The sequence below is a fragment of the Planococcus citri genome, chromosome 4 (assembly GCF_950023065.1).
Source record: "Planococcus citri chromosome 4, ihPlaCitr1.1, whole genome shotgun sequence".
Classification (NCBI taxonomy): Eukaryota; Metazoa; Arthropoda; class Insecta; order Hemiptera; family Pseudococcidae; genus Planococcus; species Planococcus citri.
In genome coordinates, this window is record NC_088680.1 from 38829777 (window position 1) to 38851065 (window position 21289).

The window sequence follows — 21289 nt, forward strand, 5'->3', positions numbered from 1 at the left end:
TTAAAAAAATACCAATACGGTACCTACTTTAAAGCAGAAAGATCAAGCTTCACAACCATATAATCACATCATTTATTATTGAAGCGGAAGGGCGAGAAAAACACTTATTTGTGTTTTTCTCGAAACGGAAAAAATGGACTTAGGCCGACTTGGAATTAAACCCTTCAATTGCCCATTTTTGGAGGTTTTTTGTTGGTAGTTGGTACGCATTATTTATTCAGCAACAATGACGGATATTAGTCCTAAAACTAATATCAATATCCCAAAATCAAATTTCACTCGTTCGGGTGATTCTGAGTGTGAAGCCCCCAGCGCAATTTTCAATTTCTCCATAAGGCAAAGAAATTGATTTGGGCAGCCAGAAATCGATTAATGGCTTATTTTAGACTAGTTTGAAGGTATTATCCAAATTTGAGCACATTTCAAGGCCAATACCTGGAGGGTGTTTTTGACCAGCATTCTTGGTAAAAAAAAAAAAAAAAAAAAAAACGCACTCGAGGTGTCTACTTGAAAATTGAGTTAAATATGGATAAACTTATCAAAAGTGGAGAATAATCCACAACTCTATTTCCAGCTGCTTACATTGATTTTCACGTCTTCTAGAGAAAATTTCAAAAATTCTGGAGAAATCAAAAATCGTGCGGGAGGCTCCATGTCGTATCTCTCCGAATCATGACTCATCATCGAGATCGCCACTAGATATAGACGCGGTCGCGAGTCGATATTAGTTTAGTTTTTAGTCTTAGTCTTGACTTATTATACGAATGTTCTAATCTGTAAATATATGGTGTACAGAAACGCGTGTTCATTTGCCTCCGACTTAACACTCCAGAATGCTTTGAAATGCAGGAATTCGGTTCTGGAGAGTTTATATTAATTTCATGATTGATTTCCATCATTCTTGCTGAATAAATGTATACTTTTTTCAAAAAGCATAAAATATAGCTCAAAATGGTGAATTTTAAATTTTCAAAAATTCACCAAAAATTGAAAAATCAATTTCAGCAACTGAAGTTTGGATTATGGTGCTTCAGACCATGCTCGAAATCAGACATTTGAAGAAGGTTCCTTGTAAAAAATATAAGCCAAAAAGTCAGAAGGCTTAGGGACACTTATACCTACCTGACTAACAAAAAAGACAAAGATCAATATTCAGCAGAAAAAAATTGATCCGAAACACACGAAAGTAATTGAAAGAGTATCCAAAAAAATCATCATTCATTATAATTTCAGACACTGAATTTTATAACTAGAATTTTGAGAATTCAAACTCGGTCTATGGAAAATATCAAAAATTGGTACAGAGAAACAAAAAGCTGAAATTGATAGGTATTTTATGCTTCCAAATTAATTTTGGTACTTTAAATTCAAGTCGTTCTAGAGCCACAAGCGGATTTCCATATTTTCCTGTTTTTGAAAAATTATAATAGGTACACAATAAAAGAAAATAATAATAATAAAAATATAAAATTCTCATGATTCATTTTATCGATTTGGGCACAATTTTCCAATTTTTTTTTCTGCCAGTACCTGTTCAATTCCATATCAATTTTTTCAGAAATGCATTCAAACAAAAATCAAATCAAATCATGAATTTGTATACACTGAAGGCTCCAGAATGGCTTTCAAAACACCAACGATTGGTACCAAAAGTCGACAATAGAACGTATTCCAAATTATTGAGCTTCACCTCAATTCTCAATCTAATCGAATTTTATATTTTTCTCAAGCAATAGGATATGTATATTCGAAATTTGAATTACTCAAAAATGTTCACCAAAATTCGAAAACTAATCAGAACCTCGTCACAACCACGATTTCCACCAACCCACCAAAATTCTGCAATTTCAAAACCCTCTTCACATCACATCGAAACATCGTACCTACAATTAGACATTACATCACTTTCCTGTAGGTACCATCTACATATCCCACACATCGCGTTCATCATACACACCTTGAAACTCGTCCCATAATAATAATTTCAAATTCGCGAACATTTACGTAATTTGCACCTAAAATTAAAAAGAAAAAAAAACCACGAACGACTCCTTAACCCATCTTCGCATTCGACGTCTCGTAAATCTCTCAAAGAACACGCCCTTGAGAGTGCGTCGATGAATATGAACTGCATAGCACCTTAGAGAGAGGGGTTGCGCGAATTACTCCAGCTTAATCGAGCAAGACGACTGAACTCATTCTATGCTGATTCATTCACCGTCTAGTACCATTACTGGAATAGGTAGTATCTCGAATAAGTATAATATTATACCGATCGTGCTACTCATTCGGGTTTCATTTTTTTTTTAATTCTCATCAACTCTCACCGCGTATTGTGGAGAGGAAATGGTTTAAAGTTCATGATGAAAATTTCGGGCATTTTTTAATATACCTACGCTTAATTTTGTAAATTTCATTTCAATTGTTTTCGTGTGCTTTGCGAAAGAAGTCAACATGCGTCTAATTTACAGTTTCGGGTAAGTAAAAAAGTATCTGCGTAATTTTTAATTAAAATAATGGAAAATGTTTGCGAGTATCCGACAATTTCTTGGACGAAAATCATCGTTAGAAAATATCGATAACCGGGTTCGAGGAACTGGTTCGTAGGATGCATTTCGATGACGAAATATATAGATAATAATGCAGGTTCAATACTACCTATTTGATAATTTTAATAGTCGTGAATACCTCTACGTATAGCTTTCTAATTTTTACCCAATTGCATATACGTATAGTCTCGAGCACACGTTTGAATAAAATGTATCTCAGCAGATTTTTTTTTTCCTTTAGACTTCATCTCGTGCCACACGTTCGATCAAATTTTCGTCCTCGAAAATGCATCGAAAAACCACCTCTTAAATTGACGTCTATGAAAAGAGTATAATATTTCGAATTTATCTGCTAAAAGTAACTTCCATTAGCATAAATTTCAACCAGCAATGCAGATTGAAAAACATTCGAAAAGCCACGTTGAAAAAAAATAATCGTTTGAAATGGATCCAGTGCCGTTGAAATTAACATCATCTAATGCATATCCTCTTCGGGATCGAAAACTAGGCAATTTATATGTTCGCCGGTGTAATAAATGCTGCATAAATTTTAATATAATTGTCACCTCATCGAATAAATTTTTTTTACAACACGACACCATTAATTACATCATCGAACGTTTAAATTATTTTAACCATAACCTTCTGAGAAAATAGAAATTTATTCTAAAACCCTTTCTACGAACAGAGCACGTGTTCAGCATGTGTCCAGAACCCGAAACCGTAACCACAAACTAGGCCTAAAACACCTTACATCTTACCAAAAAAAAACGTATGAAAAAAAAATCACCTATAAAAATCGCATCTCGTCAACAATCACCCGATGATTGTATAATTTTTATCATTAAAACCATAAATTACCTATGACTGTGGTTACGCAACTATAAACAATATGCGGTTAATTCGAGTGTCTAATTATGTATATCCATTTTACAATTTCCATCGTCAATACAGTCGATTGAAATCTGCATCACCATCACGCCTTTAGGAATATATTCAAATCTTCTCATTTGCTATTGCTCTCGTCTCGGCTCATCGTCCTGATTACACCATCGTTGTATCGCACAGGCTGCTGTTCCGTTATTGTTTCCAGATACTTATTTTGAGAAATTAAATTCGCGTATAAAATATACGAGTACGACGAGACGATCTATACGAGTGTACCTAGACCTAATACCTACTCGCACATCTATGCACTTTGATTCCCTCTTCAACAATTACGTCATCATCGACACTTGGTGTTTGGTACCTTGGGTAATTCGAACTGGTGAAAAAAATTATCGGGTTTCGAATACACCTCGAGGTGGGCTTTTGTCTGTAATGTCAGTCAATTGTCAGTCACGTGGCTCGAATTAGGTCAATTGTCGCCGATTCATACCACTGCTATAGCTTTACAGAGGGTACAAGTGAGAAGATTTCCATCTAATACGTCTGGTTTTCTCGAAAGAGTCTACTCTTTCTTAATGGAAGGACGATTATCCTATTTGTCGAGCTTCGATGATCGTAGGTAACAAAAATTCATCGTACGGGTTATTAGCCTTGAAAAGAGAATGAAAATTATCGTCTAGGTTCCATTCCGCTCTTCTTTCTCTTCTACTTTTCTCCAGTGCCTGTGCTGTTCACACCTTTTTCGTAGGACGCCGCCATCCCATCGTAGCCACCGATTACGATTACATCATGTCCTAAAATCATCTTCTATACCGTCATCAACTTCTTTCACTTGTAATCAACTGCAGCCCACCATTGGCTTTCTCACACAATCACCAAAAAATTAAATTACATTCAAATGAGAGAATGCACCTAGCACACTTGCAGATAGAAAATCTCTCATGAAATTACTCCAGTTCCTTCGAATGGCTCTAATTCAAGTCTAACGACACTCATTAGGCGTAGTGCTTTCAAAATTTAGTGATTTGTTTGGTCATCTTCAACGTGTTCTCTCTTGAACTGACTTTGGTTCATGACATTCGCCTCATTTTGATTATTTCTCCGCAAAAATGAGCATTATTTTTTTGAGGTGAGAGGGGAGGAAGGAAAGGAATGACTAATAAGCATATTAATTTAAGTATGTGATTACTGATTACTGATTAGGTTACCTCAAGATCTGCAAAATAAAAACTGCTCAATTCTCGACTCGCATATGTAGCTCTTGAAAATGAAATTTTGATTAAGTATATTATTGTTGTCACTTGTCATTAAACGAGATTGAAACACTTTCAATGACAAATGCTAGTAGAAAGTTCAAATATCGTGAAAATTCAAGTTTTGCTGTTTCAAAAGAATTAAGAAAAAATTTTCCTTCAAAAATTCACAGGTTGAATAGCCTTAATCTAAACTTACAAAGCGACCATTCTGCTCAAACTTTCACAACTCATTTTCAAATTGTCTAACAGAGGTCCAACAAAACATTCTTTCCCATTTATTTTGTGAGGAGGAGGAGAAGGAGGAGGAGGGGGGGATTAATATTTCAGGTGTGGACAGTTCACTTTTTTAAAAGAGGGAGGGGTAGTGTCAAAAATATCTTACTTTCAAACAATGGAGGAGGGCAATCAATTTCAGAAAAATTTTGTTATTTTCCCATTAGCTAAGATGGGAAGTTCAGAAAAGTGAACGTTGGAAAATTCAGGATTTCGCAGACATTTTGTTCCAAAATCGTATAAAAGGAAGTATAAACTTGAAAAAACAATATCAGTGATAATGATGAATAAAAAACAAAGCGGGATAAAAGCAGAATTTTCAGGATTAGCAGTGTACTGTAAAACATTCTGAATATTATCCATGCGTTTTCTTATGACTTTCAACGGTGAATTGAAAAAATTTGCAGAAACATTGGAATCTGCAAACTCTAGCTAAAAAGATCAAATGGACGCCTAATAAATTATGAAATACAAACTTAAAGATTGTGCATACACTAGTCACAAAAAAATTCAAAACAAAAAAAAAACTCAAAAGAAATGAAATTGAGGGCTTAAATGGAAAAGGGGCCTTAGTCATTTTTTGTTACTGATTTTTGCATGTTCAAATGGACTTGAATTTTTTTTCTGCAAGCAAATATTTTCCAATTCTTTTTTTTTTTCATGGAAGAACACTTTAATATGTATCACTGAATGTGGTGAAATTAATAAAAAAAATTTAATGCATTCAATTGTAAAAATGAAAAAAATAACTAAGGCCCTTTTTTCATGGAACTCCTCAATTTTAAAACATTTTTTTTTAATGACACTGTCACTGATTTTTGTAACATTTACATCAATTTTAGAAGCAATTTCAACAATTTTTTCAACTCTTCGAAGAATTTTTAGAATAAAGTTTAGATCACTCGATTTGCACAATTATTAGTAAATAATTTGACGCGATATCAATAATTTTACTAGAGCAATTTTGACTTTATTCCAAAAAATGCTACGAGCAACAATTTTATTCAATTTTTGAGCAGGACCAATAATAACAGGGAAGCTGAATTTTTTCTAATTTAAAGTTTCGACAAGCCCTTGTTTCTAAATTCATTGTGAGCGGAGGGTCAGATTTTGATTTTGAATTCAAGAGTCTCAAATTTGAAATAGAAATCGCCAAAATCAACATGAAAAATGTTGGAAATTTTTTTTTTAAAACTGTATTTCAAGCACAAATCCAAAATTTGAACTATATCAGGTCCCAAAAAGGAATAGATATATATGTACATCAAAACCCAAATTTTTAGAAATTTGAACCACCTCTCCCCTCCCCCAAAATTTTTGAAAAAAATCGAATATTACGTAATTTTTTAACGAGTCTACTAAGTCAAAAAAATGAAAAAGAATGACCTTTTGATGGCTTTTCGATAACCAAATTTCCACTTTTGGTGAACCTTTCTTTTAAAAGGAAAAATGATGAAAAAATTTCATCACGTAAGAATTTTTCATAATTTCTGATTTGATTACGTTATCATGAGCATTTTTGGAAAATTTTGCTCATATTTCATCAATTTTTAGCTGATTTTACTTTAATAAAGTTTCAACAGTTTTCGAAAAAGATTTTGCTTCATTATTCTAAATTTTCATCAATTTATGGTAAGTATAACACTTTCTGCATTTTTAACAAATTATCATTCAAATTTGAGAATATTCGAATATTCGATTAATTCTTAGTACCTACCTAATTGCGTTTAATCTTTGACTAAAAGAATTACTTTTTGATGACGTTGATGACCTGGTAGAAACCAGACACATTGTTTTAGTGTTTTCATTATCTGATTGAAATTTGAACCCTTTTACAGCTCATACCTATAGGAAATCTCTGACTCCGAAATCTCCGATTGGAACGAAACTGGATAGGTTAAAAAATGACTCCAAATAAAAACCATTCTCCAATTTTTCACTGTTAAAGTTGATTTTTTCATTTTGGGCGAATTTCCAAAGCCTTTGTTCCACAGATACTACTTAACTGTCTTATATATGACCGTTTTTTCACAAAATGCTATGTCTCCTCCCCACATGAACTTTAGTACTTCAAATTTTGGCCAAAAGGTGTATTAGATACCTGATCAACTGATATCACCATAGACCGGATCCGGGATTCCGGTCAATAACTATTTTTTACACTGCTTTTCAACAATTCTGAAAAATCGGAATAAATTTCCCCACCATATAACTTTGGCTATTCAAATTTTCGTCAAAGGGCGTGCGTTTGATACTTCATAAACTGACTCCACTATTGGCTGAATCCAGGATTCCAGTCAAAAAAAGCAATTTTTTTAAATACCTAATTTTTCAACAAATCCAAAAAATTTCTGGATCCAGGCAAATCAGTCTCTCACTTATCAAAAACACATCGTTGGGCCAAAATTTGAACTGCTGATGCTCATAATTACGGTGGAGAAATATATCAATTTTATTAATCAAATCTAACGATCATATAACCGAGACTTCAAAAATCGAAAAATCAACTTCAGCATCTGAAAATTGGGTGATGAAAGTTTTTAGCCCCCTGCCCTTCGACCAATTCAAGTTTCGTTCCAATTGGAGATTCCGAAGTCAAAGGGTCCCTAGTCCAGTAGGTAGGTACATGTTTATCGTTTCAATGAAAATCCTGTAAAACAAATATCCTTTTGTGCTCTTCCATCCTCCACAAAAGATCAACTTATGAAATTTTTTTCAATCACACACCTTGTTGGGTTTGTTTCAAATTATAAATTTTCGGAGAATTTTCATGTGAAAATTGTTTACCTGTATGATGGGTGACTCATTATTCATCTTAGGGTACCCGGAATTCAAAACCATAGGACCCTATTCACTCCTTTTGGCTCCTGGTGTCTTGCGAGAGATGCTATTTCAGACCAAACCTTGATCATTTCGAACCCTATTGACTTGCTCACGTATTAACCAGGTTGCCCACGAAAAAAATTCTTCAACTTACATACCTTCACCATCATTTGCCAATAGATATCACTATGTAATCCACAACATTGATGCCGACTAATTCACCAAAACTCCAAAGGCAAATCATACCACATTTACTTCTCACACCCCAATCAGATCCCATCAGACTACCAAATCAAGCTTCATTCCTCCACAACTTTCAACATTCCACATTGATTCCCACCAAATCATGCTTTCCAGGTTTATTCGAACAGAAGACAAAACAACGCTGACGTGATGGAAATTTCTCGTTTTCTACGAAACACGACAATAACTCTTCGACCTTTTTCATGCCTCGCCCATCTATTTCATCTCATCTGCTCGACTGCCATCGATAGTACGGCACAGACGTTACATAACGTCGGACAATTTTACGCGGCTCGACAAATGGCTATGGGTACTGAAAATAATAATAATATTTGAGATTCGAGATTAGGTACTGAATAGCGACGCGAGCGTTACCAAACGCTTCATGAAAGAATACCTACGCGATTCGTCTTACAAAAATAATTATTTCAGTCAAACGATAGCACGAGCGACGCAACTATAGATTCATCCTTTTGGACCATAGGAAATCGGTGACCGATTTTTTCCTTCGATAACAAAACACTATCGAAGACGAAATTTTTTTTCAAATTACCAACTCTGAGGGGACGAGTTAGGCTGGTGGTGCTGTATCGAAATTATGAAACTATGAAATATAGGTACCTATTCGACTCATACGCCCAATATAAACTCGATTAAGGTAGGTTAAGGTTACGAGGTTAACGAGTCAGAAAAACAGTACAGAAAAACCGATATGGATAGGCTACCGGTGCTGAAGAAAAAATATAAATACACTTCTGTTGAAAAGGCATACGAACGGTGCTAGTACGTATTTGATATAGACAGGACTATTTTCGAACTCGATACTACATAGGTGCATATAATAATACACACACGCAATCTCATATATGCAAGTATACGTACGTAGGTACATCTATGTACATATAGACATACGCACAGAACACCAATAATCCATGCACGATTAGCTTTTACCTATTTTTAAACCAGTTCATCGTAATAAATCTCAACCACGAGGAATATGTTAAACAGTCGAACAGAGATCTTCGATTAGTGTAAAGCCAGCGGGTACGTTATGCAACAGATCGAGGAAAGTACCAACACAATTCGAACAATTTCTTACACGATGGGCAGAAGTAATGCATAAAATTCCATCGCGTTCGGCAATTAACGCCCTGATTAACAAGACAGAAAAAAAAGATCGTTAATCGACGCGAACTACGCTTGTAAATGCCTTTAAAAAAACACAGCGTCGTCGTCGTCGTCGATCGATTACGTAACCTCGAATCATTCGTACACACAGCACAGTGACAAGTAAACGATTCGAAATGGTTTAATAGTGATGAGAAATCATCTCAAGAGTATAGGTAGGTAGGTACTTGAGAACGCGCTATCTCTTTTGTTGGACTGGAGAGCAGTGCGTCTGTAGATGGATACGGAAACGAGCTGGTATCAACGAAATCCTGCGGAAGGTCAAGAAATTATATTAGAATCCGGTTACATATACGTGAAAATCAGAAACGATAGAACCGGCTTGACAGTTGATACTTTTATTCGTATAGACATACTGAGGCATTACATATTATACAGCCGTAAATTGTGGATGTGGACTATTTTTGACAGTAATGGCGCCATTGAGCGATACATGCGAGCGTCTTAATTACCGCACAAGGAAATGAATATGTATGTACGTCTACAATCTACATGACCAGGTGATTGATGAAGCGAAGTACCTAGTTCATGGGTATTTTTGATATCATAATAGCACTCCAAACACACGTACTCAGACAATCATTAATCTGAAACTTTGGCAACTGAATTCAAATTCATAATAATTATTATGTAGGTAATTCTATAAGGAAGAGGAAAAATATTTTGGCACTTCATTTTCCAGCCAGCTTATTTGAGAAATATTCAACTTGAAAAATTTGAAATGGGTAGGTAATACAGGAAGACTACTCAACTCGCATCAAACCACAAGTGGGTACTGCAGAATACTACTTGATAGAGACAAACTTTGAGTAGGTTAGGTAGCCTACATCTCTTCCTACCAAAGTTTCAAATATAAATTACATATTACTAATTGCTAGATCAAAACAGGTACTCTTTATCAGATGTACACCGAAGGAAATTTTTAGACAATAAACCTAAATTTGTTAGTGAACTCGGAAAAAATGAGTGTGAAGCCTCCTCTCTAAGGAAATTTTTAAATCATGGGTATGTTTTTTGCTCAAGTTGCTCCAATGTTTAGAATTCCAAATTTTGAAATGGTATCATGTCTGACAAAATATCAGAAAGCCATTTTTGAAAATCTGATAATTTTTTCAGGGTTCAGCAGGGTGAGTTTGCTGGTGAGTCGGTTGTCATCAGCTCCAAATATTTTTTTCCTCTTGTTGTTGTCCAACGTATCTTTCCCTGCACTACTGGCATGAAAATACTGTTTTTTCAAACTTTTATTTTCTGTATTTAATTTCTTTGACTATGATTTCTTGTTTTCCTCCTACTCTTACTCTAGGACTGTTCTTTTGGTCACAAAGTCTTTCCATGAGATCCTTCTTTCAAAGGCTGCGATTTTCGTCTCACATTCTGCACTCATGGCTCATGTTTTGCAAGAATACGTTAATCATTAGAACTGCCCATACGTAACAGTGCATAATCCTCTTACTGAGGCTCATGTCCATTGTTTGTTTTCCAAATACTCTGCTAAGTTGTTGAAGAATGCAATTCTATAGCCATGCCTATTTGTGTCTTAATTTTTTCAGTAATTCATTGGGTTCTTCCCAAGTCAGGCATAATGTCTGAAAATCAAAAAGACTTTTCTCCTACTTTTTGTTTTTAAAAGTCTGATGTAGGTAATATCAGAGTTTTTTCTTTTTGAAAGTCAACCTCACATTAATTGATCAATCGTCTTCCAAGTTTTTCAAATTCTGGTGTCCTAATGCCAGAAAGTTGACAATATTTTTTTCTTTCAAGTTTTCAAAATTCAGCATCATGTGGATTAGTGTATTTTAAATGTCTGACATAATATCAAAAATCAGGATCTCTAAAACTGAGTTGATTTTGTTTCAAGTTTTTAAAAAGCTGACGTAATGTCAAAAAGTCAACTTAATTTTTTTTTTTTCATTTTCAAAAGTCAGATTGACGCTCCTGTTCATAGCGTCTTGTGGATCAGTGTCAAACGGATTTTGGTCTTGGAAATTTTGGATAGACCCTCAGACCAAAAAACATGGTATGTACATACACGTCAATTAATGAATCACCAAAATTATGCCAAACTTTCGAAAATGACTTTCTGAAATTTTGTTGGGCTTTTGAAAACTTGAAAAAGTCCTGTTAGATTTTCAAAATTAGGTATGGTAAGTAAACTAGTTTCCAGAATTTTTAAAACAAAATTTATTGGTTAAAGTAATAGTAATTTTTGAAAATTATTGATATTTTTAAGAAAATTAACTTAAGGTGCCTACTGACAATTTTTGGAAAATTTCCATTACTGGTAACTTTGGGCAAACTATTCAGAAATTTTGGAAACTGTTGAAATTATTGGGTAAAATGACCGAGAATTTTTGATAATTACTAGTAATTTTTGGTAAATTACTGGTAATTTCTAATTAGTGGTAATTCTTAATTAGTGGTCATTTTTAATTAGTGGTCATTTTTGGAAAATTAGTGCTCATTTTCAGTAAATTACTGGTAATTTTCGGTAAACTACTGGTAATTTTCGGTAAATTTCTGCTAATTTTGGGTAAAATAAATTACTAGTAATTTTTGGTAAATTACTGGTGATTTTTGGTAAATTACTGGTGATTTTTGGTAAATTACTGGTAATTTTTGGTAAATTTCTGGTAATTTTGGGTAAATTACTGGTAATTTTGGGTAAATTACTGGTAATTTTTGGTAAAATATTGGTAATTTCTGCTTGATCTGAGTCATGCTGAATTCCAGGGCGCCAATTCACGTGACGCAGTCTTTGAAAATTTCTTCCCTCTACATGATACATACAAATTGGTTAAGTATATCAGGCTTTTAAAAACATGGACAAATTTCGATTTTAAGAAAGTGCATTAATCAACTTTTATAAATGAGACTTTGAAAACTTGGAAAAAATTTTGTGCAGAGTTTCTATCAATGACATTTCATTATCAAGAAACTTTCCTTACAGAGGAGACATTAGGTAGCCCTATTTTAGAAAAGAACTTGAAAATTAAAACTTTTTGAAAGTCTAACGTCTGCATTCTGTTCAAATAAATGAAATAATAATTCACTATTGCCTCTGGTCCTTCATTTCACGAAGCGCCAAGTCTCTCCTAGTCCATTGTCAAACCCTTGTTTTTCCTTGCAAATAAGCTTTTCATTAGATATTTTGCTACAACCAAGCTCATCCATTTTCAAGCCCTGGCTTAGGGTTCGAATCGAACAATCGCAAGCTTATTTTCTTCACAATTATTCAATTTTTTTTTTCAAATATTGAAAATTGAATCCTGAATCTTGAAATTTTTTTTGAACAAAACCTTCATCATCTTCGAAATCCACTTCTTTAAAAATCCCCCGACTTTTAGAAAGAGCCTTTTTTCGACCTACAATATTATAAAATTCATACCTACATATCTACAGCTGGGAATTACTTCGATTAGTCAGAAAAATGCTGTAGGAATTAATTCAACTGCATGTAAAACTAAGATGGGAATAAACACGATTGCATGTGGATATACATAAGTTGAAATTTTAGTTCCAAAACCACCCTTTTTTTTTAAGGAAAAATATTTTAATAACATTTTTTTTGAATAAGATTTTGGATATTTTCTTTATAAAAACTCCATCTTTTCAAACAGAAATTTGATCATTTTTTGGAATTTGAAGAATTATTTCGTTAAGCTCATTTTTGAATTTTGAGTAAATTTGGAAAATTATTGTCAAATTTCCATCTCCAGCCCCCCCCCCCTCGACCTCTCATACAACTTTACCACATTGTTTCGGGCTGTAAAAATTTCGAAAATTGGTTGTAGAAAATATGTATCATTATGCAGGAGGCTCAAAATTACTGATTCAGCTATATGGTTCAAATTCAGAAGAAATCATTACAAAAATGATCGTTTTATGATCACCAATTACAAAACTGTTAATGCAAGAACGCCTATTTAAAGGGCACATTGTCATTTATCAATTTGGAGAACATCCACTGCTCAAATAAAATAAACAGCCTCCCTGATACAACTCAATCTACACAATATTGTATGTATCTCAATCTCTCACACCTACGCCTCCGCCTGCACCTTACATTGGCTCCAAAAGTTTATTAGAAATCACACCGTGAAATTTCCAATATCCGTTAATTAATGTTGAAACCATTTGCATACTGATTACATAAACTCGGATCGACTTGCCAAATCTAACCATGAAGTTGCACTGATTTAATGAAATCTTCGACATATCCAAACCATATCCTTTCTATCTCGATTGCCCAGACAGCTTCTAGTTCAAAAATTACAAAAACCCGTTAGCCGAAGGTCAAACCGATGACAACAGAAAAACACATGTAGGTACTTATAAGACAAGAAGTAGGAAAATCGAATCTCGATTAATTTTACAAGATCGAATTAAAATTCTGAGCATTTGTTTTTCGTGTACTTCTGGCAAGTAAGCTTGTGTACCTGAGCATATAAGTACAGTTATTTTACGGATATTTACATAAACACTTTCAGGTTATTGTCATGAATGTAAACCGTTCGATAGTCTATCTTGATCATTGAGTTATGAACTGTACCTACTCTCTTTCGGATTTTCTCATGTTCAAGATGCAAGTACAATGAGAAGAACACAACGAACATAAGACACCGCGATATGACACAAGGGGTTAAATCTAGTCAGTGGGACTTTCTTATTGGGTAACTGCGTGTCATGTCCTCAAAAAGATCCACTATCTTCAATGACGAACACAAAAATGTAAATTTTCGACCACCTTTACACGATGCGATCGCCACGAGTTTCTCAATTTACAGCATAGCCAGCATAGGTATACGTACTACGTACGTAACAAGTCGCTTAAAAATTCAACCGGCATATTGCAGACAACGGGTAACTAACGGGTTTAAAATTGCGTGAATTTTAAAGTGCAACCTAGACGAACCAGTTCACTATGGTAAATGGTCAGATCGGCTTCATCGCGTAGCCGCGTAGAATAAAATTTTCCAACCTACATAGTCGGCCGCAGCAGCGTTTATACATACAATGATGAAAGCAAAATAGAAACAATTATTATGCTGTTCCTAGTGTATTGCTTTCGTGTAGCGTGACCAAACTTGAGTAACGTTATAGTACATATTACACGATGTGCCTCTTCGCCGCTCATCTCTCTCTCGAGTCTCGAGTCTCGAGGCACTGCCTTCGCGCTTAGACATCAACGCCAATGTAAACAATCGGCGCAATCTTTCCATCGTGATTGTGTTTATTTTATAATTAAAGGAGGATGTCCTTTTTTAGTAGATGCATTTCTCATACTGACAGTTTTCACGCTCGAGTAATCAGTTTCCATTTCCATGGGATATTTCAAGTGGTGTTCCATAGCTAAGAGGAGTAGGTTTTAAAACTGAATGAATTTTCTTGAGCAATAATAAAACGCTGCAGATTTGCGATTTTCTCTGAGGCAATTTTTTTTTTGTTTATGTTGATCTGATCGTGTGGTCCCAAATTGCGTTGAAATGTTATGACATCTGGACTGAAATTGAAAACCATCCTTTGGCGGAATGCACCCATCGAGAATGGTCGAGAATAATCGAGCATTTCCTTTATGTAGGTACATCACGTAGGGAATTTTTGGAATGCAATCAAAAGTAACATCTAAGTACGTGAACCAAAAAACTGCCAATTATTTCCTTCGTATTATTTCCTGTTATGTAATTTGACTACACCAATCAAACGCATTTTAATGAGGAAAATTATTCATATAGATAATGGTCTGAATCTCAGAATGAAATCTGAGTAGGTAAGTTCAGATTTTTCAGTAATGTGTCAAGAAAATGACTCATCAATCAGTCGAATAGGTACTCATTGCCAGACGTCATTGCCATGTTCCCTACGTTTCTGCTCCAAAATTTTACCTGAGAATCAACTTTCACGTTGTTGTTGAGGACACCTAAAGAATCAGAACTTCAAATTTGAGGATGTTCCTGGTAACGAGAAGGGCTGACAAGTTTTTTTATTTTGTTTTTTTTGAAAGATACTAGAATGGGATGTACCTTTGGTGCGCTAAATTAACAAACATACAAATATAACTGCAATTGGAGACGTATACTTCTTTTTTGGAAAATTGGAGGGGGATTCGACAAAAAGTTGTAGTGTGTCCTCAAAAAACTGTGGGAAAAATATTGGATTCCTAAAAACTATCACTCTTCTACTGGGGTTTAAAATTTAAAATGTTAAAATTCAACCCCTCCCCCCCCCTCTTGATAGAAAAACGTTGGCAATTTTTGGAGAATTTTGGAAAAAGTTGAGAAGAAGTTGCGTGAATTGGGATTTTTACTTCTTGAATTATAAATCTTCAAAATCTTTCGCCTTCGCTTCGCTTGAACTAGATCAATTTCCTTCCCTCTGGCCAAATTAAGAGGGTAGAAAAATTAATTCTTCCATCAAAAGTTACGTTGTTTCACTTCTGAAGAATTGTGAATTTTCAAAAGCTTTAGCCCTCCATTATTATTGTGAATACATAGGTATTAGAAACATATGATCTCATAAGAACTAAAAATTTTGAAGCCATGAAAACCAATTTTTTACTTTATATCATCAGAAATAGAATTTGAAGGGTAAAAAAATTGACTCCTCACATCAAAAATAATGATGTTTTAGGCACTTCTCATAAATTTTGAACTTTCGAAAGCTTTTGCCTATTTTTAAAAATAATAGACACAGCAAGAGAGATTTTCTGAAAACTTTTAAAATTTGAAAACTCTGAAGCAATTAAAATCAACTTTTTGCACACAAAATGATGTTGTTTTACGTTTCGAATTTATTAATTTTTCACAGCTTTCACCCTCGCCTCACTTGAGCAGATTTGAATTCTACCGCATGAATTTTCAAACATTTTCTAGAATGGAAAAATCGACTCGAGAAATTTTAAAAACATAATCTAATCAATAAAAAAATTCAAATAAATTTTTTATTCGATATTTTTGTTTTCAACTTCTCTTTTGAAAAAATGGTTCGCACCAACTCTGACTAATTAGTTGGGAAAATCTTGGCGGGGGGGGGATGGGGGGGGGGGGTTTAGAAGTAGAAAGTTGAAAAAATCTAGCGTGAAAAGTTGAGAAAATATCAGCCCCCCCTCCCGTCACATTGCCTCGTCACGTCAGTATTAATTTTTTCACTTTTTTACAGGGATGGAAACCGTAACCGAAATTTTTAACCAAAATGAATTTTAACCGCTAAAATGAGGAAAAAACTGTAACCGTAACCGTAACCATAACCGAAATTATTGATTTGAAATTTTTTAACCATAACCTTAACCGATTCATTTTTTCGTTTTGGTTAAATACATAACGGTTATTTTTTTAAAGTAAAAATCTCACTTTTTTGTGTAAAATATGACATTTATCATGATTTTTTAGAAAAAAAGGGCTCAATTTGTCTAAAATTTTCTTCAAACTCAAAAATTGGCTGTGAAATAGCATTTTTTTCGTTTTTGTGGCTGCAGGCGCACTTTTTTGACATTGAAGTGCAATAAATTTTTGATAAATGAAAGAAAACCGTAACCTTTATTTTTAACCGTAACCTTTATTTTTTTGAGTCATAACCGTAACCCTTAACCGTAACCATAATAAATAATTTTGAAAAAAATAACCGCTAAAAAAATAACCGATATTTTTTTTCATTTCGGTTTCCATCCCTGCTTTTTTAGGTCATTTTACACAATTTTTAAATAGACCCAAAATCGTATTACTACTTTGTAAATGATGCAAAACTATTGGAAAGGTGAAAAAAAATTCAAAAACAGTTTTCTTACTTTTAAGTACTTAGATCTTAATACGTTCAATTCGCACGATTTTTTTTAAAAGCAGATTTTAACATTTGAAGCACTAGTAGAAAAATTATGGTTTAGGTAAGTTGGGAATCCAAAATTTTTCCTGCAGTTCATCGAAGTCCCTCTACAACTTTTTATTGACCCCCCTCCCTCAAATTTTACCCTCAAAAAGTCAAAGATGACCCAGCCTAGTCTTTTGTGTCCCTTAGTCACCAATTCCCTAAAATCGACACTCTCCCAAAATCGATTACCACCATTTTTGGTCCTAACTGAAGCCTCCAGCAAAAGTTGACTTTTCTTCAACAATTTCAAATCGCTCCAGAAGGCTTTGTAATCATCTTCGGCAGCTGAAAATTTAATCCTATCGTAAGTTTAGTATTCAAAATCGATTGGTACCGGTGAATAAAAAATCTGAGGTACCGAGTTGAAAAGTGCACTTTGTTTACAAGTTGAAAAAAATCTCATTTTAAAAAAAAAATTAAAAATACCCTGAAAAAATTCAATTTACGCAATCAAAATAATTGAATAATTTTTTTTTGTATTTTAAAGCATTAATCAATAGTTCAATTTTAAAGAATTAAGTCTACATAATTATACTTAACGACGCGATATTTGATTAAATCCGCAAAAAGGTCTACAACCACCGGTCACAATGACATTTAGGCAAAGTTTCAACAAACAATATGACGTCAGTTCAATTCGACCACACACGAACTAGAGACCGCGTACCGCCGTAAAAACATACGACTATGCAATTTTATTAACATGAATGATACGCCGCTTTAACCTCGATATAATTCACACCAAGTAAGGCATAACAAACGCGATAATCGCCTTATGGTGATAATTATGAAATTAACCCATTTGCGAAAATTCAATTCAACTCTAACACAATTTCATTCTTTTAATGTCCCCTCGCAGAACGGATATTATTGTGAAGGTAACTATACATGTGCACAATGAAACAGAAAACCTTTTTAAAAATAGACTCAAGAAATGAGGCCATAAGTTAGTAGGTATCTTCGCAATTGGTTACTAGTTACCTTCAAAATACACCAGTACATGATCTACATAGAATGCCCAAGTATGCATTTACAAACAGGGAACCTGTGATTAAAAATATATTCTAGATCAGGAAGAGATGCCATAAGATATACAAGTAGTAGGTATAAATGACTACAGGAGTGAACTTGATTTTACATTATGATGTTGCTTTCGAGTGTCATTAAAGAAATTGTTGGTGCTACTATGTTGTACACTCCCATTTTTCAAGTATACCGATACGTGTTCGATTTAATTTCCTATACTGATTACACGATGAATTTTTGCAGGTTGACCTCGTTACTCGTCAGTTTATGGGTAGTTCAGACATGTTCGGCTACATTACCAAATGGAGCTCAAAATTTAGAAGATTCGGCTAAACCAGCCGGCAATAATAGACTTTTCAACAGGGCCATAAGAGGTTCACATGGGAATGCACCTGCACCTCGTTTAGGTGGACAAGCTAAATCCCAACCAGTAAGTTATCATTTATCATCGCCAATAAAAATTGCTAAGCGGTAAAAAGCTTCATTATAACTATTGTATTTTACACTTAGACTCCACAAAAAACCACTCCAAGTCCACCTCCGCCGCCAGTAGAAACTGGAAATGAACCCGAATCTGGTGAAGATAGGCCAGAAGGAACTGAAGTCGAAGGCAATTTCGCAGAGGAAGCAGTTTCATCAACTACGACCAGTACAACAGAAGCTCCAAGACGGAGAACAGTATTACCTGTAAAACGCATTCAGTCTAATAAAGATTTTATGGAAAAGTTGAAAAGAAGGAGAGAAGAACAACATCAGCCTGGATTCACGGTATAAACCATCATTACAAAAATAAGAATAACACAAGTACCTACCCTCAAAAATCTTTTATTAATCTTTTTTTTTTCTTCACAGCTCGTACCTCACACTACCACTTCAACCACTGAGAAACCAATAAAACAGAATACTCCAGGAAATAAGAAAAACAACCCCCCTAAAACTCCTACAGCACCAACCAATCAAGGATCTCGAAAAAATCCTACTCCTACCCGAAGGTATAATGCTAAAGCAGTTACTCCAGCACAAACCACACCTCTGCCAGTTTCATCCAACGAAGCTATCGCTGAAGAAAGTAACTTGGCTACGCAATCTTCAAAAATCCGCACATACCCAAAAGCCAGAAGAACCAGTGCGAGCTAAATTTGCATTAAGTATATTAAAAGCAATGTAAAATTGGAAAATTGGAAAAATTTCAAAAGTCCAAATTGCAATTTGGCTGTGAACTGGCAAACATGTCTGAATACAAGTTTATTGAAATTGTAAAAAAAAAAAAATCAAACTTAGAAAAATGTGGGAAAATGACCAATAATGTTTGCAATCACTATACAAGAATACCTACATTATTTCTTGTACATACATGTAAGTTGAAAATTTTTGCCAGTGATAAAAATTATTCCATTTTTTTGTGCAATATGTTTCTTGTGCGTCAATAAGTCGTTATCTCAAATATATTTAATAAAAATTTCATTATTTTAGCAACATTAAAATCATCGTTGTTTGTAAATATTACAATTTGTTAGAAGGTTAATCAATTTATAGTAGTTATTTAGCATGGAAATCAATCACATAACTTTTTTCCAAGTGCAGGCTCAAAATTTATTTTTCTGCCCTGTTACTTTTTGTTTAAAGCTCAGATAGTTTTGAGAAAAAATTTGTGAATTTTTTTGACGAAGCATAATCTTAATGAAATGAACTTGAAATAAATTAAAGAACCTAAATTTAATCAAATTAAGAAAACATTCCTAGCAAATATATTTTTTTAATTTTTTAAACAAAAGAACTTGACCAATGTAAGTATCAGCAAAATTTCAATAGGTTTAGATACTCAAGTTTATTACATTTAATTTCAAAAGATAACGAGAAAAATAAAATTCCATTTAAAAAGGTCTCATTCATCATTTTATACTTTCTGGATAAAACTCTGCCCTACCAGTGATCAAATAAACCCATTCAACGTTATTATTCATTCATAAATTACACTCGTATGCCTCTTATTGAGTGGGCTGAGCTGAACTACTCTGAATCATAATACAATAATGAGTCTTTATCATTCTATGATGCTCCAATTGCACAATAACACTTTCATGTTTCACTGGCGCCAAAACTTTAAATCACAGATTTCAGATCGAGCTCTTACATAAATCGCATAATTTAAGAAAAGTGCATTTCTTTAAAAAAGCATTAAGTACGATGCACGTGATTGTATTTAAATTTCTTGTACAGCTTGTATTTCTTCGAGGAGGTGTGTTATCTTGGTTACAACTTGCACGACATGATCGTAAAGGTATGCAGATTTGGTACCAATTAGGTGTGCCCCGTAATAATGGCGTTGCATAAGAAGTACGAGTAATAAAAGATGTACAAACAGGTATAGATACTCAGATACCTAGTTCAAATGATGGAATATTTTCCAAGAAAGATCTTTTGAATAAGATGTCGAGTTTTCCTGAATTTGGTCAGTTTTTCAGACCTTTCAAATTATCAACTACACTCTAATGAGGGTTCTATTTGGTGGAGAGAAGGCTTTAAGAATTTTTGTGGTCAAAATGTTTCCACTTTCAATAAGAACCAGAAAAAATGAAAAAAATTACCTAAATGGAAAATTACAAAGGCTGATTGAAGAAAATATAAAAAAAAACAAGACTGGAAATTTGGCAAAAAAAAAAGAATTTTTAAGTATGGCAGCTTAAGTAGAAAGAACAACTTTTTGACAATTTTGGCAAAAAGCAAGACTTTATTTTAATCTGACAGTTTTGGAAAGAAACAGAATTTGACAAACAATAGGGATTTTTCACAATTTTTATAAAAAAGTGGAACTTCCTGACAATTTTGACAAAAAAACTAAGAGTAAGACTTGTTTTGGTAATTTTGACAAAACATAGCAGTTTTTCAAAAGAGAATTAGTAGAAAAAATATTTTTTGGATGTTAAGGCAAAAGAGTAAAAATGTCCCAGCAATTTAAACAAAAAGGAGGCATTTTTTGGTCATTTTGGGGAAAAAAGTATTTTTCAGTTTTCAGGCAATTTTGGCAAAAATCTGAATTTTTCGAATGTTTTGGCAAAAATCAGGACAAGCAAGGAAAATAAGACAAGCAGGAGTGATTTTTTGCCAGATACTTGTGAAGCAACAGAGGGAGGGGGTTACATTTTCATTCACAGTTTCCTATTTTATAATAGTAGTAAAAAT

At 33.9% G+C, this 21289-nt stretch overlaps 1 protein-coding gene and 1 long non-coding RNA gene across 4 annotated transcripts in view; one reads left to right on the top strand and one right to left on the bottom strand.

Annotated features, from left to right (window-relative positions):
- Nucleotides 1–21289, bottom strand: part of LOC135844461 (uncharacterized) — a 60559-nt gene that overhangs the window by 4789 nt on the left and 34481 nt on the right. The gene's annotated exons all lie outside the window — the stretch shown is intronic.
- LOC135843733 (myb-like protein V) lies at nucleotides 2178–19570 on the top strand. The gene is made up of 4 exons (XM_065361708.1): nucleotides 2178–2477; nucleotides 18350–18536; nucleotides 18617–18874; nucleotides 18959–19570. The coding sequence occupies exons 1-4, from the start codon at nucleotides 2455–2457 to the stop codon at nucleotides 19241–19243; spliced, it is 753 nt and encodes a 250-aa protein (XP_065217780.1). The 5' UTR covers nucleotides 2178–2454; the 3' UTR covers nucleotides 19244–19570.

What these genes read in the sequence shown, in the direction of transcription:
- LOC135843733 (XM_065361708.1), top strand. Translation starts at nt 2,455, where the DNA reads ATGCGTCTAATTTACAGTTTCGG. An exon ending in CGTCTAATTTACAGTTTCGG is followed by an intron (nt 2,478 to 18,349) that starts GTAAGTAAAAAA and finishes GAATTTTTGCAG; the next exon opens with GTTGACCTCGTTACTCGTCA. An exon ending in GACAAGCTAAATCCCAACCA is followed by an intron (nt 18,537 to 18,616) that starts GTAAGTTATCAT and finishes TTTTACACTTAG; the next exon opens with ACTCCACAAAAAACCACTCC.